A 25,640-nucleotide genomic window follows, 5' to 3' on the forward strand; every position below is an offset into this window, starting at 1 on the left:
CCAGCGGCCCTGGCAGCGCCAGCAAGGCCCGTGCCACTCCGGGGACGGGCGGGGACAGAGAAGAGTACGGCGGGAGAACCCCGCCCTTCGCGTTCGCTATCCCCTCTTTCTCATGCCTGAAGCAGAGCTGGAAGAGCCGCGCAAAGCTGAGAGAACTCCAGCGCTCTCACCGCTCCCCTCACCCTCAGGAAAAAATGGCGCCGGACCGGGCGCAGCTTCGAGATGTCCAAACGGCGCGACGGCCACCGACCAATGAGAGAGCGACGCTACTGCGGGGCCCGGCAGGACTACCACTGCCCCGCCAATCAGCAGCGCCGACCTTGCGTCGCTAGGCGGCGGCGGGGCAGAGGAGGGCGCGTGGAGGTGCTGCCGGAGGTGAGGACCCCGCGCCGCGGGCCTGGCCCCGCTCACCGGGCGGCGGGGCCGCGCTGAAGGGGTGGCCGGGCCCTGCCCGCGAACGGGGGGCTTCGAGCGCGGCGGGGTGCGAGGAGCCGCCTGTCCCCGGGCCCGGCGGAGCGGGGGGGGCCTCAGCCGACAGCACGGGCAGTGCCCTCAGAGCCTTGGCAGGGGACGCGCTGGGTGTTCCGATCGCGAAGGAACGGGTGAGCTGTGTGCAGTGCTGCGAGCGTGGTGAGGGTCTGGAGCATCTCTCCTGCGAGGAGAGGCTGAGGGAGCTGGGCTTGTTCAGCCTGGAGAAGAGAAGGCTGAGAGGGGACCTTAGAAATGCCTCTAAATATCTGCAGGGTGGGTGTCAGGAGGACAGGGCCAGACTCTTTCAGTGGTGCCCAGCGACAGGACAAGGGGCAACGGGCACAAACTGAAGCAGAGGAAGCTCCAGCTGAACATGAGGAAGAACTTCTTCCCTCTGAGGGTGACGGAGCCCTGGCGCAGGCTGCCCAGGGAGGCTGTGGAGTCTCCTTCTCTGGAGATATTCAAGACCCACCTGGACGCGGTCCTGTGCAGCCTGCTCTGGGTGACCCTGCTTGGGCAGGGGGTTGGACTGGGTGACCCACAGAGGCCCCTTCCAACCCCGACCAGTCTGTGAAATCCTGGTGAACTACCGTGGCTATAGGGCGAGACCCATGGTAAAAGATGCAAGCATTAAGCTTTGCACTTTTGCAGTTGAAGGTGCGGTAAAGCAGCACGTTTTCTGCCAGGTATCTTTTTTTTCTGCTCGGTAGTGTTCTGTTTACGAAGTTTGACTAGAATATTGAAAGTTAGGAGGTGACAGCGCGGTCTGGTTTGTTGCTCTTTCAGGGGGACGGCAGATCTGCAGCTGCGATGACTCTCCAGGAGCTGGTGCATCGGGCAGCCAGGCTCTACTCTGACAGGAAGGCAGTTTGGTTCGACGAGTGCAATGGCAAACCCCCAGCTTTCTACACGTACGCGGCGGTGGTTAAGCTTGCCACGGAATTAACAGCTTTCCTTCAAAAGCACTGTGATCAGCAAGGAAAATGTGAAATAGGCCTTTACTGCTATCCAGGAATAAACTTACCGTCTTGGATCTTAGGGTAATGCTTTGAATGCTTGCAATCTGTGTCATTTTTTTTTAAGGGTCCTCTCTATTAAAACAAATTTTCAGTTTGTTTAGATGTTTAAGAACAGCAAGAAATGCAGTAATACCATATTAATACAGTCAAGATTGACACTGGAGCCTTGCGTTCTTTAAGAAACAAGATGGCAATATTATGTTTGGAAAAACCATTGCTAAAGGTTTATTCAGTCTTCAGTTCATTGATCTAAAGTGTATGTAACTATATCCCTTTTTTTGAAAGTGATTAAACATATTTATAGAAATATAAATAATTACTAGTATTTTTGTTGTGCTTGTTTACAAATGGAGGTGATTAACAGAGTAAGTGTGTAAATGCAAAAAAAGGAGCATGCAGGTTTTTTAATGTATTCTTGTCTTGCGAGAAAAAAAAAATGCGTTGAAAACAAATTTCATGCTTGAAGCTAATTGAGTGTACAGTTACAGAGCACTGGAACAGGTTGCCCAGAGAGGTTGTGGAGCCTCCTTCTCTGGAGATATTCCAGACCCACCTGGACGCGGTGCTGTGCAGCCTGCTCTGGGTGACCCTGCTTCGGCAGGGGGTTGGACTGGGTGACCCACAGAGGTCCCTTCCAACCCCTGCCACTCTGTGACTCTGTGATTCTGTGATACAGTTCCACTACAAATATTATAGAAAATGAAGTAATGAGCAATGCAGCACTGAAGTGACGTTGCTTATTTAATGGCTAGGAAATTGAAATGTTTGTGATCTCAACTCTGGTGTTAATTCAGCGATTTAGAAAAATCCTCCTCCTGCTGGTGAGTTCTAATGTTGGTATCCTTTATATATGTATCTCTTATATCAGAATCCCAGCATCGCAAGCTTGTTCTCTTCAGCTGATGTGTACAGCTGAGGGGATGATCTGTGTCAGTGTTTTCCTGTTGTCCCACTGCACCTAAACTACAGGATAGCGCAAGAGGAGGTACCACAGCTGTCTGTAAAGATTTCAGTGAAGCGGGTGAGCGAGCGCTGTAACCACAGACCTCCCAGGAGCGCTGAGGAACTGTCTCGCTGGTCAGGAAACCCTTTTCTCACAGTCTGGCAGCGGAGGTGCCCCCCACTGTCGCTGGGGGTTTTCAAGAGCTGGCTGGAGAAAGTCCTGCGCAGCCTGGTCTGGTGCGGCCCTGCTTGAGCAGGAGGTCGGACTACACATCCTGAGGTCCCTTCCAGCCCGAGCCGTCTTACATCTGAGCAGCAACACAGTTTTCTTTTGCTGTGTGACTGGAAACTGCCGGGGCGTTTGGATCCTTACAGCTGTCGTTGCTGAGCAGTTAACTGCTCTGCATGGTGCAGGGCAGGCGTAGTGCTCACTGGTTCCGGTGGCTGTTCAAGTACGCAGGACGCTGCGGTGTCCACGTCTTCGTTCTGGATCTCGTCGTTACCGCAGTGATAAATCACTTGTGCAAAGAGGAACTCTTAACTAATTGTGCGTGGGATCCCAGCCTTAGAAGGAATGTGAAGATATGTGGGAACCGTCCATGTTTTAGTCGCCTCTTGCTCATCTTGGGTTTTTGTGGCGTTAATAAACTGAAGTGCTTGTCTTTATCCAACGGAGCCACTAGAGGGGAGGATTGGAGCGAGCGAGGGGTGGGGAAGCCCTGCGCTGCAAAGTGTGAGCAACGGGGAGCGGGATGGCACTTCTGTTTGTTTGTTTGCAACAAATTTCATGCTCCTGTTTTCACACACTGGGTGCTTCAGGCTAGTGAGAACAGGAGGTGTTCTCAGTGTGCAGACTTTCGGTGTTGTGTTAGATCAAATGTTCATACATGTTGTATATGTATAAATGAAAAGCCTACATTTCTGTTCACAGTCAATAGCAGAAGCTTTTAAAATGTGGTGCTGTTGTTGTCAGTTATACATCACTGGTCGTCACCGTCCTGCTTCACCAGGAAGAATTTTGAATGCTTTAATCTTTTTCCTTGCAGTAAAATACCAAAACTCCTACTTTACTTCTATCAAAATCTTTAAAAATCACATTATGACTACACTTACTGGCTCTGGGAGCTAACTGCAATATAAAACAAACAGTGAAATTTAAGAGGATTTCCTTTTTTTTATATATATATGTTTAAAACATTTTTGTCTTGTTAGAATCCTTCAGGTTCCAGCTGCCTATTCTCCTATTGATCCAGATGCACCACCAGTGTTATCCACTTATTTCATGAAGAAAAGCAATCTGCAGTATATTCTTGTTGAGAATGACAAAATAAATGTAAGTGTTCAGGCTTCTACAGGAGGCATTAAAGGGCAATTTAGAAATATGTAGCTATTCAGATTGTATGCTGTGTTAATAAGCTTGGATGGGGTTGGTTTTGTTTCTTCATGTCAAGAGCTTGTATTTCTCATTCAGAGCAGACTAGCTTTAAAATTATAAGTACAATGTGCTTCTCCTGTTGGAAAAAATTGCCTACTTACCTCTTAGAGTGTTGTCTGGGCAAGCTTGTTGGGCATTGGAAGGCTTTTCCAGACTTGTTTCTTCATATGTCAGGGTTGCGAGTTGGAAGCCTTTGCAATAGTTGAGAATAAATCCTGGATTTAGTTCTTTGGTTTCCCTTTGCCCAGCCCCTCCCAAATCTTGTATCCTCACTCACTGCAAAGGGAATAGACAAGATTGGACTGTCTAGTTATAATTCAGAGTTCTCTGTCTTCTGCAGAGTTCATTTGGATATTTTTCCTTTCATTATTTGCTCAGAGAATCGTTTGTTTCTCATATGTAAAGTCTACAATCAGTCAATATATAAAAATACATGAGCTGAAAGCTGTCTGGTGTGTGCTCTCAAAAACAGAAGGATTAAAAATCACAGCTTATTTGTATGAGAAGCTGTTTCACATTTCATTGCATACAGTAGAACAATAGCAGTGCTTTCAGAGTTCTGCTGTTTAAATTGTTTATCTTCTCTTGCAGAAATTCCAGATGTCCCATGTTGGTTGGTTTCATCACAGTTCTGCCACAATAGAACACATTGGTTTAACTCTCTTCCAAACAAGCTCAAGCAATGCTGATTTAAACTCACAAGTAGATGGTGTGAAAAGTAAATATGAACCCTGCAAAGCTATGGGTAACTCAGTTTGCCCAGATCAAACCGAAGTAAAAACATCGGAAGGAGGATTCATGGACATGGGCCAGAAATACTCCTTAGCGTACGTCTTGCACACATCAGGAACTACAGGGATCCCCAAAATAGTCAGAGTGCCTCATAAATGTATAGTGCCAAATATTCAGCATCTTAAGTAAGTGTGGTTTCCAGTTTTCCTTTTAAATGCTTTTACAAATTTGACATTTAGGGACTCTCTAAACACTTCAGAGGAGCGTACATTGGGTTTTTGCCAACACTGCTTCACTTCCTCCTGCTCCCCTGCTTTTTCAGATTTCTTTCTGTTTGTTTCTATTGTTTCTAAATAGTATCATATAAAATTTTGTTTCTTTAAATGTTTTTTTTTAATGTTTAAATGATACTTTACCTGATTTTTTGAGGGGTGTATTTCAAATAATATGTAAATATTGTATTCTGCCTTGTGGCTTAGAAGAAATAGATAACAGAGTTAATTATTCATTCACAGTTGTATTTAGTGTGTTCTGTAGTTTTTAAGTCCTAATTCGTTTTTAGGCCAGCTGGGTTTCTTTCTCCTCTATTTAATACTTTCTAAAAAAAACCTGTTACAGAAAATACCACCTTTTCTCTCGTCTTCTTGTCTTCTCTCTTTTTTGTTCTCTTTTTTTTCTTCTTCTCTCTTTTTCTTCTTTTTTCTTCTTTTTTTCTTCTCTCTTTTTTTCTTCTCTCTTTTTTTCTTCTCTTTTTTCTTCTTCTCTTTTTTCTTCTTCTCTTTTTTCTTCTCTCTTTTTTTCTTCTCTCTTTTTTTCTTCTCTCTTTTTTCTTCTTCTCTCTTTTTTCTTCTCTTTTTTCTTCTCTCTTTTTCTTCTCTCTTTTCTTTCTTCTCTCTTTTTTCTTCTCTCTTCTTTTTCTTCTTCTTTCTTTTTTTTTTCTTCTTCTCTCTTTTTTTCTTTTTTCCTTTTCCTCTGGTAGTTGAAATATGCCCTTCAACGTCCTGTACTGGTGTGTAATTTGGTGGATATCTTTGTAAAGGACCTTCCTCATTAGTTTAATGAATAGTCACAGTCTTGATGCAGAAGCTCTTGCTCCTGTTGTCTGGCCTGCGTATGCTTATATGTCCAGAGCAGCCCTTAAGACCTTTGCTTTGCTAAAACACATTTCTTTCATGCTGTTCTTCCAGCTTGGAAATTTTTTTTAACAACGTGCATCAGATTTGTAATGCCTAGCTTTCTTATTTTAGATCCATCTTTGAGATCACACCGGACGATGTGCTATTCCTGGCTTCTCCTCTAACATTTGACCCGTCTGCGGTTGAGTTGTTCATCGCCCTGACAAGCGGCGCCGCTATTCTTGTAGTACCAAACGCTGTTAAAATGATGCCCGTGGAGCTCTCTGCTGCTCTGTTTCGCCGTCACCACGTGACAGTGTTGCAGGTAGGCAGCACCTAAGAGAAGTGTCTTCGGTGTCTTGCTTCTCACCTTTGCTAATGTTCACTGCTTTTCCATCAGTCTGGACGCTAATGATAATAGAGCCGGAGCGTTCTTCCTCGAAACCATGCGGTCCTTTTTCGCTGTAGACTGTTAGCTGTTTAGAAAATTACCATTTGGTCGAAGCCTTAAGCATTTTGTGACAGAAAACAATGAACCAACATTCATATTAAGAAACCATGAGTTCTTAGGAATTAATTAAAATTATTCTGTTGATCAAGCAGTTCTCAAGAATCTGGTAGTGAAGTAACCTGTTATAGGCCTTTTTAGCACATTTTAATAGGCTTGATCTTAGAGCCTTTCCTCATAAACAGCGTTTAAGTTTTAATGGTAATCTCTGTGCTAAGAACACAACAACTAAACCAGTGCCATTTACAGGGTGATAAGATGTTTGTCGTTTTTACAGTAGTGAGACCAAAAGAAGAATTGATTCCACAGCAACACTTCTGTTTTCAGGCCAGCTGCGTATATGAGGCTTTGTGTGCCCCTTGTTTCTTTCAATAGATCATCTCCTATATGATCTCAATTTTAATAGTTTTAAAGTTCATTTTTGGACATTTTACTTAAAGTTATGAGCATCTTAAAGTTCATTTTTGGAAATTTTACTTAAAGTTATGAGCATCCAGCATGGCTGCATAAGCCTAGCCCTTGCCTTGTACTGTAATGAGGTATTTTGTAAAACTATTGATTGAGAGTAGAAACTTAAATCGGGGTGTGGGGCAAAGAGTCATTAGAAATGGATCTCACTTGTAACTGACTTTGAACAAAATGGGTATGGTCTGATTAGTCTATTAATTGTGATAAATCAACTCCCAAGCCTTGCTTTGTCATTAATGTAATTCTGAATTATTTGTGCTCATAGAAATGCTGAAGTTTTCTTTTCTTTTGGAGGAATGACGGAAGTTGAGATTGTAGGGTAAAAATTTAAGATTAGTGAGTAGTTAGCTGAAGATTCCACAGCAGAAAAATGCACTAATTACAAATATTTTGTAACTTTATTCTCTGCTCTTATTTTTATTTATTATGATTGCCATAGATCTCAATGGTGTAGGTTTTCCCATCATATTCCAGTTTCTTGATCAGTTTAGTTCACTTGCTTTTTAGAGAAAAATTCTGAGATACTTATCTCTATTAGTAAGATTTTTTAAGTATGTTTTTTTAAGACTTTTAAAGATTTTTTTAAAGCATGTTAAGTGCTAATAGAGAAAGGCGAAATATGGTAAATGAAGGTATTTGAGATGTCTCTAAGAAAAGTTTGATTTTGTGATTTTTTTGATCATTGTCTTAATCAGTGAAGGAAGGACTTATTAGCTGAATTAAAGACAAAATTTCTCCTTATAGCTTAACTGATGATGAATGGTTTTATTCTGTTTCTTAAATTATAGCAAGATATTACCTTCCCCTCTTCACTCGCTGAAGCAGACTTGAGAAATCTGAAAAATTATTATAAGGGAAGGGATGAGTATTTTTCCGCCCCTTTTTTCTTCACTATAATTCACTGAAGTTAAAATGATCCATTGAAAAGTGATGGTTGTCCTCTATTACTAGAAGAAAGTAACCTGCTAAGAAATAATTCCATTAATTTTCAAGTCCTCTTACTAGAAAAAAGTAGACAAGAATGAGAGTGAAGTGTGTCTGTTAAAATGATTTGCTGTTTTTCCCTTCAGTGAAAGGGCTCTACATCACCAATAGTTTTACAGAAGAAGTTCTATTTCAGGAAGCTGTTTTATTCCTTTCTTTTTTATCCCTGTTCTTTTTCCTGTGCTCATTTTAGAGCATGATGTGAAAGCTTGCAGAAAAACTAATCTTTGTAAACTGTTATATTTACGGAAATCAGGAACAACCCAGAATCTGGCATCCTAGGAGTTTTTAGTGTTATGGAAAGAAAGATCTTTAAATGTTCTATATGCAGATTAACCAGATGTATAGGTTGTATTTTAGCTGTAACCTGCTGGAATGAAGGGAAGAAAACCTCGAATAGTAACATCAAGAGAATACTGTGTTTGCTGCTTTGTGTTTCGAAGTAATTAACATAGAACTAGTGTGCACACACTTTAGATGATAGCTGAGATACAGCATGGAACCCATAACACATCTAAGTAAAGAGGAAACTCTGCAGAAGAGCATAAGTTGGTGGTGATAGTACTCATTAAAGGCTTCATGTAAGAAACAAAATCTCTCAAAACACCAACATGATCTATACTTGGATCTGGTGGTTGATGCCATCTCCTATACGTAGATGATTGTTAACTACATCCACATACAGTTGTGCAGTGGATATAAGGCAGGAAGAGGTGTACAGATACACTGGAAAAAATATAACAAGGCTTTCTCTCTTTTTTTTTTTTACATATGTATCATTCAGGCAACACCAACACTTCTCAGGAGGTTTGGAGTTCACATTATTAAATCAGCTGTGTTGTCTGCAAACACTTCACTTCGTGTCTTAGCCCTCGGTGGTGAAGCGTTTCCCGTACTGAATCTCTTGAAAAGTTGGAAGCACGAGGAGAACAAAACGAATATTTTTAATCTGTATGGTATTACTGAAGTGTCAAGCTGGGCTACTTGCTACAAGATTCCTGAAGAGGTTTTTAGCGCTGACTTTAGGTAGGAAAATTCACTGTTTTTGTGGCTTGGCATGTGAATGATGAAAATCACTGGAAATAGAACTTCAGTCTCCTGTTTCCAGGGCTACTGAGTCCTTGTGAGTGTTTATGCTGGTAGAAGTTACATTTCGTTTTTATGTAGAAATAGACTAACCCATTCTCTGTTGCTCTGCAGCCCCCTCAAGTAAAAGTTGTTGACGAGTGATTCTGGAATGACAGAACTGCAGTCTAAAATTCTGTGTACTTGTAGACCTGTGAAGTTCCACGTAATGTGTCGTGATGGTCTCTGTTTTATTCATCTCTGTCTCTAGACCTCTTCCTCGTTGCAGCCCATGATTCCACGTGCTGAACCTGGGCTGGCCTAGTCCAGGGCGTGCTGTCTCTGAACGTGTGGCAATGTTGAATCAGTGCTGAGCTTGTGCAGGCAAATGGCTCGATTTGCTAATAACTTCAGTTAGCCACAGCCTTGCTGATCATGAGGCTTTTCCAGGGAGAGCTTGCGTGTTCAAAGTGGAGAAACCTAACACAGCTCTCAGTGAGAGTAGAGAAATGGGGCTCTAACTCTTAATCATACCCTCGGAGCGAAGACATAGCTTAGCTCTATCAAATTCAGAATGCTACTTCTGAGATTTACTGATTTTGAGCAAAAATGCTCAATTACTTTCAAATGTAATCAGTAGACAGACGTGTGTTTGTTACTGCTACCATGCTTTTGCCTACAGTTTTTAAAACTCCACAAATAATCCATAAAGTACTGGTTTTTTTCTAATATTGGATAATCTACTATTCAGTGTATGATCCCACTGATACTGCTTGACCAGTAATGGATGACAGAAATTTGTCCAAAGTGCCTCACCCAAGGTCTCACACTGATTTTACCTGACCTTCCAGAAGTACTTTCTTCTCATCATTTAACACTGCCATTTTCACTCAGTTACTGACTTTTTGTGTTTATTATATTTTATAAAGAGAGTTGCAGGAGTGTCGAGGTCATGAAAGGTAGTTCCAGTTAGCTCAGTGTTTCATTTTCTCTGGTGTAATTATTACCTGGTGTGATAATTGTACATGTGACTTGAGTTAGGCGTGATATGGGATGTTTTGGACAAATGATGAGATACGTTAACCTGGTAGTTAAACCCTTAAGGGCTGAAAATGGTGGATGGTCATAAAGTGTTATTAAATTGTCATGCAAAACTCGTTTTCATTCAGGTTTCTCTGAGTTCAAACATTACCTTCTCCTCGGTGAAACTTTTTTTTCTACTCAGTTTCTGTGCTCCAGAGCTAATATGTTGTTCTGCAGTCCTAACTGATGCGCGGTTAGCGTGATGGAAGTTTTTATAATCTCTGCCTGTTGTCAAGCTTGAACTAGTTAGAACAGGGCAAGAATTAATTAGAAAGCAGTTGCATGTGTTCAAATAGGTTGACTTGATGGAAGCTTCAACCTGAGGGATTTAAAAACGGCTGAAACTCTTGGCGTAGTCTCAGGGTATTTCAGGGTCTGTTCAAGCCTTATTTTCTATCGTTCTGTGGTTTTTGGTATATAATAATGAAACCCACGCACGCTTATGAAGTTTTTGATTTTGAACAAATTGAGATGTTTTTAAAGAAGAAACATTTGTAGGAAGAAGCCCCAAGCATCTACTTTTCCTCTAATACCAACCCTTTGAAGGACTGTATGCGAACTCATTTCTGGAACAGTTGTTTTGTGTTCAGAAGGGAAAGATTTCTACTTGTTCTCTCTTTGATATGTTTAGAACTGATTTCCCTATTCCTTTGGGATCGCCGCTCCTTGGAACAAGAGTTGAGGTCAGAGATACCAATGGTTCTGCAGTTCTAGAAGGCGAGGGACAGATATTTGTAGGTTGGTTTATATTTCTTATTCTTCTAAGATACTTTTCTTAATTGATTGAGCTTTAATAATACATTGATTCTTTTACTTGGTGTCTGCCTCTCGTATACAGGCTAATACATATTTTAAGTTCCCTTTGGGCTGGGACCTTTCTGACGGTATTTTAGGTTGTTGGAAGGATGAACAGAAAATTACCATAATTTTATCTGTGGACTGTGCTTTCATTATATTGACTTTTTTCCCTGCTTATATTTTGATAGTCTCAGTTGACATAATTTCTGTGTATTAACTGAATTAACTGCATAGCCCAGTTTGTACATTGTAGAAGTTTAGACAATGATAATAATCTTTAGTACTTCTTTATAATGCTTGTTAGAGTTTAGCAGAATTTAATCAAATACTCTTCATAATTTTCATTTGCAGTTAGCAGTTTGATATGTGTGACCACAATCTTTTCTTCTGTAGGTGGTGATGAGCGAATCTGCTTTCTTGATGATGAAATAACGGTACCCCTGGGCACAATGAGAGCAACAGGGGATTTTGTAAGAGTGCAGAATGCAAAATTGTTCTTCTTGGGTCGGAAAGACAATCAGATTAAACGTCACGGCAAACGTTTTAATATTGAATGTTTGCAGCAGGTAATATATAGTTACACGTTATATAAAAGAGCAGGGATAAGGAACATATATCATTGTCATCAGAAATGGGTGTTGACTCATCTTCAAGTGACTTTTAGGAGTCATAAGGAAACTGAGAGCATGTATTGTCAAAAATCTGGCCACATAATTTAGGGAGGAGTTGGGTTCTGAGTTCTTGGAAATCTGTTTTATTGTATGGTTTCTTCCATCAGAATTGAGGGCTGTATAAACACCTGAAAAATACTGAGTGCTGCACTGCAATGCTTGTGTAGTGATTGTTCTACAAGACCGAATGTCAGACTCATGGATTATCTCTCATTCATGGCATTTGGGCAAATAATACCTATATTTCTGAGTTCATTTTTACGTGAAGAAGTACAAACTTTAGCTACAAGAGAAGGTATTTCATAGGATGTTATGTAGGAATGTGAGACAAACAAATGTTAAATGTGTACTTTTCAAAATTACTGGTTTTACTCCTTTTTAATTCTTATTGATGAACTGCATTTCAAAGCAAGACTAATATTTTTTAATTACAGGCTGCTGAAGATCTTTGTCAGGTAGAAGCTTGTGCAGTGACATGGTATCAGCAGGAGAAACTTATCCTCTTTGTTGTACCCAAAGATGCTTTAGAAAAGAGAGAAACTCTTGAAGAACTCCAGAAACGTCTACCAGCTCATGCAGTTCCTGATGAGCTTGTGCTGATTAAAGCTTTGCCTTTAACATCACACGGTAAATGAATATATTAAGTACCCTTGTCACTTATTTTGATGGTCTCTATTACTTTTTTTAATCTTAATTGACCAAAATCTGTTACCCGATTCGTACTTTTTAAATACATAGATTAGATAGCTTACTCCTAGTAGGCAATGATGACCACGTACTGTGTTTTCTTGACAATGTTTCATTCAAGAGTCAAATCAATTTAGTATAATCAATTTGGTATTAACACTGCACATTTATTTTCTCAGTCATTCCTGTTGCAGTCTGCAACAGAACCCTGACTCCAGCTGGGGAAAGGTCAGGCCCTGGAGGTGGGATTGTGTGGGAGGCTAGGGTAGATTTTCAAAAACCGTATTGGGTTCTCCAAAGTGTAGTTGATTGACTGGGTAAAAAAAAATACAGGTGCAGTTGAGTATGAATAAGGAAGTGTGTGCAAAAATAGAGTGACTATTTGGGCAGTGCAGTTTTTGGAAGTGTAAATGCTAAAAGAGCGATAAAAAAAATCGTACTTTGTTTTCTACAAAGGCAAAGTTGATATATCTGAACTGAACAAGATTTACCAGAACCATCTAAACTCCAGAAGGCGTGACAGTAAGCTGAGTGGCGCAGAGGAATTGTGGGAAAGATTGCAGTATTTATGGAAGGTAGTATTTTCGGCTGCCTTTTTATCTTTGCAAGTGGATCATTATACATGTGTCAGGAATTAAACAGTTTTAAGAAGTATGACTAATGCAACCAGAACGTTCTAGCTGCCTATAGATTTAAGCAGTACAGCTCTTTCTGCTCAGTTAATACTTAAATGTAGTTGCTCTGCAGTGGCCAAGAGGGAGTCGTTTGTATTTCTCTGCCGGATAAAACTGCAGGCTATGAGGTACAAGCAGTTAGCATAGGAAGGAGGGAACCTGTCAGCAGCTTTTTGAATACTGCTTCACATGCCAAAGGAGGTATCCCTAAGGGAGACAAGAAACTGAGACGTGGAAATTTTGTACAAAATAGCTACTGTGTTAGTAAAGTTTCTTATTTCATAAGATAATTATGAAGTGAAGAGTCTTTTTTAAAATAGATGGCACAGTTGCGTAATTGTCTTTTGGACTCTCTGTTTGTCTTGTTTCTAAATTTCTGTGCTAAAGACTTGTTTTTCAAGGCACTGAAATGTGACGTCTTTTTTCAAAGACAGACTTGACAAGTTTCACCTGAAAGTGGAATTTGTTGTGGCTAGGACTTGAACAAGTAAATGTAGTGAAATTAGTAACCCAGTTTGCCTGTGCTGATATTTACCATATTAGTGGCTACAGAAATGATAACTCAAAGGGGTGGGATGTGCCCTAGACCCATTATGGACAGAAGCCTTCCAAAACCTGAGGATCTGGACTTCACACCCGGACTTAACAAGCAGGGAGTGCAGTGAGAAGAGACATAGTAATTGCTGCTTGCTGTAGTAACATTGCCGAATCCAAAATCCTGCATGAATTGGAAGGAGTTATAGCTTCAAAAGTAGGTAGAGAAGTAGGTTACGTAAATAATTCAGAAGAAAAAGATAGCAGGTTATGTAAGTTTTATTAATAGAGTAAAGCACCTGAACCAGTTTTATCAAAAGGATTCGGTGTTTTATCTGCGAAGCTGTCATTGATAAATGGTTATCGAGATTGAAAACGGCCAAGGAAAATGCAGCATGGGTTGCTTTCATTCCTTAAACTGCAGGAGTGGAATTGAGCAAAACATTTTGTAGTACAGAATTAATATCTCCCTGTTTCCCGGTTCATCCCCAGCTCTTGTTCCATCACTGCCTCTGATGGCACTAATATGTTTTGTGGGGTATTTTGCAGAGTAGTGAGTTTCCTCAGTAGTTGTTTTTAAGTGGGATTTCTGGGTATTCAGGTGTATTTAACCTGACGAGTTTTTGTGTAACACCCATGGACTGTTACCTCTTTCCTTCTTCTTTTCTCTAGTCTGTTCTGGGTCTCCGAGGTGATTCCACCAGGATTTCTAAAGATGCGGTATTTCTGTACAGCGGTGGAGACTCCTTAAAGGCTCTGCGATTTTATGATGAAATTGAGATGCTCGTAGGCAAAGCTGTGCCTGGACTCCTGGAAGTTATTCTCAGCCGCTCGATTGAGGAGGTTTATAGGCATATTCTTAAAATTCTGTTTCCAGATGACGACCAATTAATGAATTATGACAATGTTGTGAAAAGAAAATTAAGTGGAAACAATGGAGAGGAATTGCATGGAAAATACATTAAGCTGAAACCTGAAACAGGTCTTGAGGCTGCAGCAGGGTTGATTTCATTTATGGCACTAAGCAGGGGAAATCATGTTTTTTCTACGAATTTCACCGAGTCTTTTATGCAACGCACTGATACAGTACAGGCAGCAGTGGAACTGCTACAGCAACCGTCCTTTCTGCATTTAATGACTCCGAGTATAGTGCAAAGCCACGTGCAAGGGTATGAAATGGAGAACAGAATTCTAACAGCTGCGAACAAGGCAGATAAAGCCGACAGCTCTGCACAGCAAACCCCTGCAGAAGGCAGTGACCTAACAACGGCAGAATTGGCATTATGCGTAAGATGGATGTCAAATACAAGAAAATGTGTTGACGCCTCACCACTGGTTGTAGTACCATCGAAAGAAGAAGTATCTGCATCTGTATATATCGGCTCTCACTCTCACGCAATGCAGGCGATTGATCTCGATTTGGGAGAAATAAAATGGGAGAAGAACCTTGGAGATCGTATTGAATCTTCTGCCTGCGTATCCAAGTGTGGGAATTTCATTGTTGTTGGTACGTCTTTTGTTTTAGCCTTCATTTTAAATTATTTTTTCTGTTGAATACAAGATGAATCACAAAGAATCTGATTTCTTACCTCTGAATGGCCTCCATCTACACTTCTCCAGAACCTTCCATATCTGCTTCAGAACTAAATTATTGTAAAATAGAGACAGAAAGAAGAAGTAAGTTAAATTTCATGATAACCAGTGCTGTAGCTTATCTAACATTAACACTTGTGAGTTGTTATATGCCGATTTGTTAAGAAGTCCTTATTAAGGAATAGTCAATGGGTATGGTTTCTTTAGAGTGGTTGATTAAGGTGTGACCTTTAAACTTTTTTTTTTTGAAGTATGGTAAGGTGATACAGTCTTAAAATGTCTTTAAAGATTGATAGAGGTAGAAATTAGTACATGATGCCTCAGATTATTTTTCACAGCGTTTAATTATCTCCTTTGACTCTTCTTTGGAAATGTAAAGGACATGTTTGGATAGTTTTTTTGTTTTGTCTTATCTGTTGTCAATGGAGTTGGCATTATTCATCCTAGTGTTATAGTTTAGCTAATATGTATATATCACTGGCTAGCACGGGTGTCCAGGTGGCGAGAATTTTTATGCAAAGCTAATGTTACCATCGGTTTGTTAGTATCTTGATTGCTATTTACTCTGATGACAAAATTGAATGTTTCATTAAAACTGAAGGTTTTTCTAGAACTACGGTTCAGTTTTCATTAGAAAACATACAGACTTTATTCTTTCAGCATCTTTCTTTTCAGAAAGGAAAATTAGGGAAAGAGGTAATCAAAAAATGTTCTTATTCTCCCTTTTCAGCAACTCTCCGTGTCTTCTAGTATTATTATTGTAAAATTTGATAGAAGGGCAGTGAAATAAGTATATTTTAAATGTAACCTGGAAAGAACAGACAGAACAATCAACTTCCCATGTATGAATGATCAGCAAAGACTTTGAGCTAAAAGAAGAGTAGGAGCTTCGGAAAATGTTTTGAAACTCTACCTCGTGAGTCATCTTATTTCTTTCCAGCAGTGACGCAGCTAGCAGCATAAATCACACTGTAAATACAAATACTCATTATCCTTTTTTCCCCGCTTTTGTTTTATTTCACACAGGTTGTTATGATGGCTTAGTGTACGTGCTTCAAAGCAGTGATGGAGAAACACACTGGACTTTTGTCACGGAGGATACTGTGAAAAGCTCTGCAGTTGTAGACCCTTCCAGTGGACTTGTCTACGTAGGATCTCATGACCAACATGTGTATGCTTTGGATATTTATGTAAGAACACTGACCAACTTCTATGTATAGAAGAATAAATATCCAACTTAGACCCTATTTAATACACCAGATGAAGCTCCGCTGGTGGTAGCGTTCTCAGGAGACCACAGTTACACTTTTGAAACAGTTAGACCTGCTTGAAGTGGGGGTTAGGAATATGTGGTAGTAAGTAGTTTCAGCAGTGTTCTCAGCTGTGGTTCTCGTGCTAATAGTCCTGGTTGAAACCAGACCTTAAGTTTCTTAGTCATTAAATTCTCTGTGGCTGTGTTTCTGAATAGGATGCCCAGCTAGAAATAAAACTATGGCTTAGTGGTGGAGAGAGAATCTTACATTCTAAAAGAGTAGATGAAGGGAGATTGAAGGCAAGAGGGGCAGATACTGCCTCATCATTAGCTGAATTTCTTTTATTTGCAGGAAGAGAAAGTGGCCAAAGGCGTATGTGTTGCTAGAATATTATGTAGATTTTATCTTCACTTCTTAACTAGTGTTTGCTGAGTAAATGCACTGTTTGATAAGCTTTGATATTTGAAGGTCTTTATAAACATGATGAGCTTTAACTCATCATGTTAATAAAATAAAAAATAAATTTTTTTATTTGTCTTTTTTCTTGTGATTGCAGAAAAAGGAATGTGTATGGAGGTTACATTGTGAAGGTGGAGCTGTGTTTTCATCTCCTTGTCTAAGTTCTTTTCCACATCACCTTTATGTTGCTACCCTAGGAGGACTGTTATTGGCTGTAAACCCAGTATGTACCTTTGCTTACTTGTCTTTTGATCCCAATCTTAAATCTGAATGAAACCAAGAAGTAATTTCTGAAGTTAAGATCACTTTCCTGATGAAAGGAACTAGATGATCATGTGTTACCATAAGATATTTTTCACCTGAGGGCCTTATTATTATACAAAGGTTACCATAATAATTCCTGTATTTCAGAAAGCTATTGGGTGATAAAGAGAACTGAAGTGACCTGCGTGAATTTATATGCTGACTGTAGGGCAAAGCTGGAATTGATGTCTTCTCCTTCCCATATACTGCCTTATCAGTTTAACTAGTGAATGAGAGCATATGTGTAGATTTTTTTTTCCCCCCTCCTCCCTCCCTTTGACAGAAGGATTTGGCAAAAAAATGTACAGAACTTACTGAAATCAGAACAGAATAGAGAAAGAAGCCCTTTCATTCCTCATACTGTTTCCTCCCCGTAGTCATTTAAAGAGCTGTTCCCCTTAATCTTGGACTGCTGTTCTGTTCTCTGCACTGGCGAAATGGCATTCTTGATAGATGTGCAGCAATTTCATGGTTTTCTGAGGCATTGTTGGCTTACAGCTGGTCCTGCCTGATGGAAGGAACAGTCACTTGGAGCAGCTGTTCATGTTTTTCCACTCATACAACCCACGGCATCAGTCCTAACCATCTTTACCTCCCACCCACTACAAATTTCCTCAGGAATACCAGCCTAGTGTTAGAAGACCATTATATGGTTTTGCAGCTCTAGTGGGCTGTGGTTAAGAAAAAAACATGTATGGGTTTCTTTTTTCCCATAATCCCAAGAAACAGGTAGTTGAAAAACCCAGCTGTAACTCCCAAGTAATTATCTATAAAAATAGGAATGTGCAGGCTAAGTTAGGAGCTTATTGTGACAATCATAGATTGTGGGTTGCAGTATTTGTAGTTTATGACAAAATCGGTATGACTTGCTTTCAAGATATCCTCTCCTTCGCTGGTCTTCATCACATGCTGAGGAGCTGGGAACAGAATAAAAAATGAATCTCTCATTTATTAAAACTACTACTACTGCTGCTACACTAGTATCATTATTATTTTGCCTAGGGGAGGAAACAGGGGTACTGAGTATCCCAGGGAAAACGCTATGCATTTTGTTGGAATAAGGTTTGAAGAGTAGTTTTACCTTTGGTATGTGTTCTGGGATGGAGAAGCCTGCTTTTCTTGCTTTTTGGGTTTTGTTGGAGGGGGGTGGTGTGTTTGTTTTTATTTTTTTTCCACTTCTTAAGGGCTGGGTCAAGCTATGAAGGAAGGGTTGTTTTGTGCAGCTTTTTACAGTTGTGTTAAGCATCAGATATTCCACGCTGCCATTTACAGATGACGGGGAGTAAGATTTGGAAAAGCTTCCTGGGAAAACCACTCTTCTCCTCTCCTCACTGCAATGAGAAGTACGTTTGCGTTGGGTGTGTGAATGGAAACTTGTATTGTTACACTCATTCTGGAGAAAAGGTAAAAGTGGTGGGGTTGGGCTTTTTATGTTCATCACAGTAATAATAAGATGCTTTATTAATACTGTTTTCTGAGGTTTAATGATTAACATGTACTGTTTTGCGAACCAAAGAGAAGTGTCTATTTATTGTTACCGAGAGGAGAAAGGAGAAAGTAGAAAAACTGTGTGTCTGGGATAGTCCATGCAATTCATGGCAAAACCACAAATAAACTGTAAACTCTGCTTGATATAGTAACAGAATTTCTAGTTCAGAGCGTACACCCAAAGTAAATGGTCAAGACTACTGCAAGCAAAGAAATGGTGTGGCTATTCCTGATGTGAAAACAACGGACGCTGTTCCTTTTGTTTGCCTGAGATGCAGTATACATGGCAATTCCTAGGCATTTTCTGATTATAAAATACACGTTAGCCCGTACCCTGCTCTCTGTCTGCTTGCAGTGGTGTTGCAGAACTGATACTCTCTTGAGGAAGGATCTGCACCTCATTAGCATGAGCAGAGGAAATCTATATTACAAAAGGAACATTTACCTTTTTGGAGAAGAACAGCATGTTAACAGAATTCTCAAATTTCGTTACTAATTGTGGTACAACAGCCCAAGAATATTCTTTTCCCAAGTTGGCCATCTCTACATGGGCCTCACAGAAAGTAGTAACTCTTGCACATCTATTTATGAGTCTTTTGTCACTTACTCTGTGTGTAAAACTTAACTTGTAATTTGACAAGTATTTACCAGCCCTCACTGAAATCTAGTATGCTCTTGAAATAAAATTCTCTCCTGCCAACGACTAGTCTATTAGAAAATTACGGTTGCTGTCAAAGTGATAATGTGAACAACCTTTAATAATGGGTGGTTATGTTCTTTCTGCAGGTTTGGCAGTTTTCCACTGGTGGACCGGTGTTTTCATCTCCGTGCATCTCAAGTTTAACGAAGCAAGAAATATTTTTTGGCTCCCATGATTGCTTTATCTACTGTTGTAACATGGAGGGTAATTTACTGTGGAAATTTGAAGCTACTTCAAGTGTGTATGGGACACCATTCGTTTTCCAAAGCGACGACTTAAAGAGCAAAATTCTTTTGGCGGCAGTATCTACAGATGGCAAAGTGTGGATCCTGAATGCCAAGAGTGGAACAGCAGAAGGAGTAGACAAGCTTCCAGGAGAGGTCTTCTCTTCCCCCGTAGTATGTGGAACAAAGCTTGTTGTTGGCTGTAGAAATGATTATGTTTATTGCCTAGATTTGTATATAACAGGAAAAAAAGAACAGCTGTGATGTTAGGCTGCTTCCTTTTTATTGTTTACATTTTTAAATTAATTAAGAACTCATGGGTGCTCTCTACCTCTCTGCCTATTTTATTGTAGGCAAGACGTGCTCTTTGCAGACTTCTTGGGTAGCATTTTGCACCAAGCAAAAAAAAGTGTCCAGAGTCGGTAAAGTGATGCTTGTTGACCTGCAGTACTGGTTGAAGGGGGATGGCTCCTCAGCACCCAGCCAGAAGTTCCACTGTCCCTCCCTCATTTCCCAGCTGGAATGCATGAAAGAACGCGTTTCAGGTGGTTTGGGCTGGAATGTTGGGCCTTGACCTGCGTAGCAAGAAAATGAGTCAGTAGTTCGGCTTCAAACACTTGCAGGGTTGGGAGAAACTGTGGTAAGGTGCCTTACTCCGCAGCTTAGGATGGCATGTGTGTCTCCTTGAGGGAGGAATGTGGTCCCCTCGCTGAGTCCAGCCGAGCCTGTGCCCCCGAGGTTCTGTCCCTGCCTGTGCCTGGGTCTCCAGGCAGCAGACTGGTGTTTGTCCAGTCCGACGAGCTTCCTGTGCCGTGGCAAGGTAACCCAAGGCCGTTTTTGAATCTGACTTTCACCTTGATATCTGAAGACGTAGTCCACGTTGCATATACCTGGTAGTGGTGACCTGTTTACTATAGTTTCTATAAACTGCATAGTTCATATTTTGGGAGCCTAGGCCCTCCTTGGCTTCAGTTCAGTCAAGCATGTACTTAAGCTCTGTTGAAGTCAGTGGAAGTTACTTCTTGTGTCCTAAAGTGGAGAGTACACTTACGTGTGGATATTTATTAAATTTCAATGACAGGTACGGTGTGAGCTCCAAGATGAAGTGTGTGCTGCTCAAATCAACCATTGTCAAATCATTTTTTTAAGAGATGTGAATGAATGCTCTCTGCAGTGTCTTTACTATTAATAAAGGGTTGTGTAAATTGGTTTTGGTTGTCTTTAACGCCTTCAAAGGAATTACCAGTGGTCTTACTAACGCGAGTCAGGTATTTGCAGTGACAGAAGTACCTGAGAGCATCTTCCTGATTCTGAGTATTCAAAAAGAACTATAGCAGAAACTATTATCTCACTCTCTCTGGTGAGCCATCTGCTTTGAATTCTACCATCTTGAGTTAAAAAGTAAAGTAGAAGTTGCACTGGCTGTGTTGCTTCATCATGTCTGGTTCCCCCATTTTATCCTTAGCAGAAATGCACAGGCAAGACACTTGTAGCACTGGAAAAGGTTCTATTTAACCAGCAAACCTGAACTACACGATTAGCAAAAGGAGACACAGAATACGTACATCATTGACTAGATAATTTTGACTGGATTATAGTTTAATAAGAATTAAAATGACATTAGTATAATAAACAATTGCACTTTAAAACATTTGAAAAAATTAAAAAAGTACACAACAAATACCCCACAATTATACATCTTACAGTTTTTATACATTACTATATGAACATAGAGGTTAATCATATATAACCTGGTCAGAAGAAATGGTCTTTTGTGTGTAGAAGTTACAAAAAATTGAGACAATATACTACATAGTGGTTTGTTCGGTTCTTAAAAGGTTTTTGCTGTTTTAAACTCGGTAGTAATGTTTTGGTTTTATTTTTACAGATTTCCAACACTTTATCAGAAATGGTTGCAACAAAGCTAAAGCAAAGTAACACTTCACTTCATTGGTATTTAGTGCAAATTTCTGTTAATGTCACATGAAATGTCACTGTCAAACATGTACACTTTAGAAATGTTTCCATCAAGTACTGTACATAATACAGTTTCCATTATTACACTAGATACCTTTATGGTTGGAAAAAACCTCTGCTCCGAAGCTTTAGATCAAGACCGTCCTTAATGAAAGCTCTGTTTGATGTGCTAGAAGTGTGTTGTATTGGAAAATTGCATCCTTGTGTCATGCACAATAGCACCTGATTTTGCTATGCTTTTCAGAATACCACTATCTTGAATACTTTAATCCTGATTTACGTCACCTTCTCCGTTTTTCTGCCTGGCTCCTTCTCCCCAGAAACAGTCATAAAGTTGTATTTCAGGCAGCTTAGTCCTTGTAGTTACAAATATATACTGCAGGCTTATAAACTCATAAAAAGTGTAAATTTAACTTAAGATGCACTAATTCGTGGTGCTAGCAGAGCAAAAATAATTATGAGCCTGATTCTTTCTGCAGGTAAGCTTGTGGAGATTTGACTTTGAAGGCGTGAAGTCTGTTTTTTTTCCCAAGCATGTGAGTGCAGCATTGCCCCCCCCCATCTCTGTATAAAACATTTCAAATACTTCTATTGGTGGTAAAAAGTTACTGGCTTTAAACATGAAACTGAGCAAAACTGGTGGCTGAAGAGACCCAAGAAACCCCACCTTGCTGCTGCACACCTGCTCAATCCAACCCGTCCATTGCGTTTGTGCTCTTGTAACCACGATGCTGAACCGTGGTTTTCTGTTTGGTGGGAAACGGCGTGTCCAGTGATGACTTTTGCTGCCAAGCCCTTTTTGGTTCTTGGAACGGGAGGATACGGCAGGTTTTGTTCCGTTTTCTGCATAATTTAAAGCGCTGCTACTCATGCTGCGCACAGCAGTTTGGCTAAAGTACTTCCATGAAACACACGTGGTATCATCCTATAATGATGCCGTTTCTTCTCATGGAAATGTCTCGCTTTAGGATGTTGTAGGCTTAAAGGTTCCTTGGAGCCTTATGGTTAGAAGGAGGAGTTTGTTAAAGACTTCCTTGTAACATAAACTCGGGTGTGTTATAGATTTATTTACTAGGGTGACTTTCTCAAGCGTAGGCCTAGCTATTTTTGTGGGATGTTGAGGATAGTAAAATTTTTATTACATGATGGACTTTGTCCTCCTTTGTAAGAGGGAGGGGGCGAACATTTGCATTTTAATTACAAGAAGTAATAAAGTGTTCAATTGCCACAGCAGATACCTGAGATGGGGTAAGTAAACTTCTTCCAGAAGCGTTCTGGCTGCGTTGGTCAAAGTGCGGGCGGTTATCTGGACTGCCTGAAGGCGCACGTGGAGTAAAAGCGGGAAGAACGCAGAGCTAAAACTCCCGAGACTGTCACTGACGCAGCTTCCAGGTCTCAGTTAACTTCAGCTCTGCAAGTCTTACTCCTTACTGAGACAAATCCTGCAGCTACGTGAGCATGGGAGTCGGTTGACTTCTTTTAATTCCAGTCAATTGATTTAAAGTTGTTACCTGCAGTCACTGTCTCCATGCATCTTAAATGTGGCCAAGCACGGACAGTGATGCGCTTAAATGGCGAGAAGAAGCGCTGACTCCCTGACTTCTTTCTGAAAACTTCCTGATTTTTGTTTATATAGTGGGGTTTTTGTTAAGCAGGAGGAATTGTTTTCTTCCTAGAAGTGAGGGAATTAGACGCAGTGTTTGCATCCTGTGATGAAAGGAATTGCATCAGCATTTGGATGGTGCCGTCTTTCTACTTATCATTTGCAGGTAGAATGGTGTCTCCCGAAGTTCTCTGTCAGGGAAGAAGCTTTCAAACAGCAGGTAGAACTGACAGTTCATACAGTTTAACACTTAAATTTCGGAGCAAGAGAAGGGAACATGCATCTTGCCTTAATTTTCAACAATGGAGCATTGAAAAAAAAAATTCTGAGATCTCCACTGAAGTGCAGAGATCCAAAATTCCAGAACCGAATACCCACAGAGTTTAAAGAGCTTCTGAGCTGAAGTTCTGGCCCTTAGTATGATGCTCACTAAAATTTACATCCATCATCTGAGCATTCTTCAATTTTTGAGAGAGTCTGGCTCTGAAATTTTTGCCGTGAACTCCTTTAGCTGTTTGTCAAAGCAATGGAATAGATGACTTGAGTAGCGTTATACAGTGAGCTAGAGCAAAATGGTGATCAGTTCAGTTTTCAGTCCTTCAATACATGCATTCTCAGTTTTGTCATGTGTAAAAAGCTGAATAAATAAAAAGAAAGCAATTAATAGCAGTAGAGAGAATAATTTTACAGTTTACTTTATGATCTGTGGACAGTCACTCCAGGCTTTTGCTTTCCTCTTGGCTAAGGCAAGCCAGGCTGGCTCTGTGGACACGGGGTTAGCATCAGGCGTGGAGAACCTCTTGGCCACCTCCTTTGCCAGGGGGGTTGACGGAACAGAATCTGAAATTTCCACTGGTTTTGATGGGGTGGGGAAGGGAAGAGAAAAAAAACATTAGTTGAACCCTGTACTTTTTTCCAAGATTCTAGAGATTTCACAGAATCACAGAATCACAGAATAGTAGCGGTTGGAAGGGACCTCTGTGGGTCATCTAGTCCAACCCTCCTGCCGAAGCAGGGTCACCTACAGCAGGCTGCACAGGACCATGTCCAGGCGGGTCTGGAATATCTCCAGAGAAGGAGGCTCCACAGCCTCCCTGGGCAGCCTGGGCCAGGGCTCCATCACCCTCAGAGGGAAGAAGTTCTTCCTCATGTTCAGCTGGAACTTCCTCTGCTTCAGTTTGTGCCCATTGCCCCTTGTCCTGTCGCTGGGCACCACTGAAAAGAGCTTGGCCCCATCCTCCTGACACCCACCCTTCAGATATTTATAAGCATTTATAAGGTCCCCTCGCAGCCTTCTCTTCTTCAGGCTGAACAAGCCCAGTTCTCTCAGCCTCTCCTCGTAGGAGAGATGCTCCAGTCCCCTCACCAGCCTCGTAGCCCTCCGCTGGACTCTCTCCAGTAGCTCCTCATCTTTCTTGAACTGGGGAGCCCAGAACTGGACACAGTACTCCAGATGAGGCCTCACTAGGGCAGTGTAAAGGGGAAGGAGAACCTCCCTCATTCTGCTGGCCACACTCTTCTTGATGCACCCCAGGATCCCATTGGCTTTCTTGGCAGCCAGGGCACACTGCTGGCTCATGGTTAACCTGTCATTCACCAGGATGCCCAGGTCCCTCTCCGCAGAGCTGCTCTCCAGCAGGTCCACCCCAAGCCTGCTTTTCTGTGAAGACCTCCTCATCTAACACTTCATACTTATTTCCAACCCTTTCAGTTAACGCTTACTTTTTACTGTATTTGCAAAATACTCAAGCTAGGAGGAGCTGAGCTTCCTTTTCCAGAAGTGACACCAAATAATGTAACCCACAAAAACAGGGACAAAATTTTCAGTCTCTGTCAGATCCAGAGAAAACATTTCCAATTTACATAAATCATCTTAATTACATCTGCGAAGTAGCAAACAATGGGAAATAAAGCTGGATTATTTTTTTTTTGTCTTTGGTAATGCAACTGGTGAACACGCGTAACCCAGCTGTGTTCAGATTGGAGTTAAAAATAAGCACAGAGAAGAAAGCGGTCCGAGAGTTTTCTGCCTCGGTTAACCACTCCCTGAGACTCTCCTGAGGAAGAAATGAACCCGCCTCCCCCAACAGCTGTTTGTCACATTTTCTTTAAAATAGGGTATTTAAGACAAACAGCTGTCTCGGCAGGAAAACGTGTTGAATCAGCAACTGCTTTCTAACAAGCAGCCTCACTGAGCGGAGCTGTGGAAGTAGGTTGTAGAGGTCGGGTGGGAAGATTGTTTAATTCTGCGGCAGTGAATGCCCTTGAAGGCAGCCGGGATCGAAAGGAGTTCTGTCTGAAACCTGTGGAGTAACTCTAAAAATCTGAGTTACGGAATAACTCCTCACTGATCCCCCTTTACATGTTTTGTTTTTTACAAGCCAAAAACCTTTTTTTTTTTGTTAAATGTTCATATTTGGTCCAAATGACTTATGTTTGCTTTTCATTTTTGGGTTTTGAATGTTTTAAAAAGCTTTACAAATGCATGGATGGCAAAAACTGTTTATTTTTCTTTTTAGTACACCTTTAGTAATGTATTTTTAGCTATAAGTAAATGAACAGTAATAGCAGCTATTACTGTAGACAGACAATTTGAAAAGCTAATTATTGTAAAGTTTATGGTAATTTATGCTATATCTTGTCAGCTCCTGGTATAATAGACTCAAGTGCAAGTCTGAAATACACCAGCTTCTTCAAGGTTGGGGTGTTTCTTTAATGTCCTTACAGGAAGGCTCGGCAAACTTTTTTTTTTAAACATGTTCTAGCCTGGCCTTCTGCCTTAAATGCTCTCTTGATTGTGGGAAACCCAAACCAGTGTCATCACCCATAGTAAACAAATACTTGTGTATTTGTA

General features: G+C 40.8%; 2 protein-coding genes across 12 annotated transcripts in view; one reads left to right on the forward strand and one right to left on the reverse strand.

Moving 5' to 3' along the window:
• The first annotated feature begins 22 nt into the window (after positions 1-22).
• On the forward strand, positions 23-20,406 carry AASDH (aminoadipate-semialdehyde dehydrogenase). 5 transcript variants are annotated; one of them, XM_075421949.1, is made up of 15 exons: positions 23-375; positions 1,258-1,511; positions 3,645-3,765; positions 4,459-4,784; positions 5,847-6,039; positions 8,459-8,700; positions 10,454-10,560; positions 11,014-11,186; positions 11,726-11,918; positions 12,435-12,553; positions 13,859-14,693; positions 15,806-15,969; positions 16,589-16,714; positions 18,067-18,198; positions 19,069-20,401. In XM_075421949.1, the coding sequence occupies exons 1-15, from the start codon at positions 223-225 to the stop codon at positions 19,468-19,470; spliced, it is 3,540 nt and encodes a 1,179-aa protein (XP_075278064.1). In that variant the 5' UTR covers positions 23-222; the 3' UTR covers positions 19,471-20,401. The 5 variants fall into 5 exon arrangements, with proteins under 5 accessions (XP_075278064.1, XP_075278066.1, XP_075278065.1 ...); XM_075421950.1 differs by lacking the exon at positions 23-375 and adding an exon at positions 382-602; XM_075421951.1 differs by lacking the exon at positions 19,069-20,401 and having other exon boundaries at positions 18,018-18,165.
• A 2-nt stretch (positions 20,407-20,408) lies between these two features.
• The window catches only part of CRACD (capping protein inhibiting regulator of actin dynamics), a 135,128-nt gene continuing 129,896 nt past the window's right edge, over positions 20,409-25,640 (reverse strand). For all 7 annotated transcript variants that reach the window (XM_075421948.1, XM_075421945.1, XM_075421947.1 and 4 more), the window contains one exon: positions 20,409-23,638. In XM_075421948.1, coding sequence (XP_075278063.1) covers positions 23,478-23,638 — 161 coding nt within the window. In that variant the 3' untranslated portion in view covers positions 20,409-23,477. The remainder of the gene's footprint in view (positions 23,639-25,640) is intronic.

Source organism: Opisthocomus hoazin, chromosome 5, assembly GCF_030867145.1.
Source record: "Opisthocomus hoazin isolate bOpiHoa1 chromosome 5, bOpiHoa1.hap1, whole genome shotgun sequence".
NCBI classification, from domain to species: Eukaryota; Metazoa; Chordata; class Aves; order Opisthocomiformes; family Opisthocomidae; genus Opisthocomus; species Opisthocomus hoazin.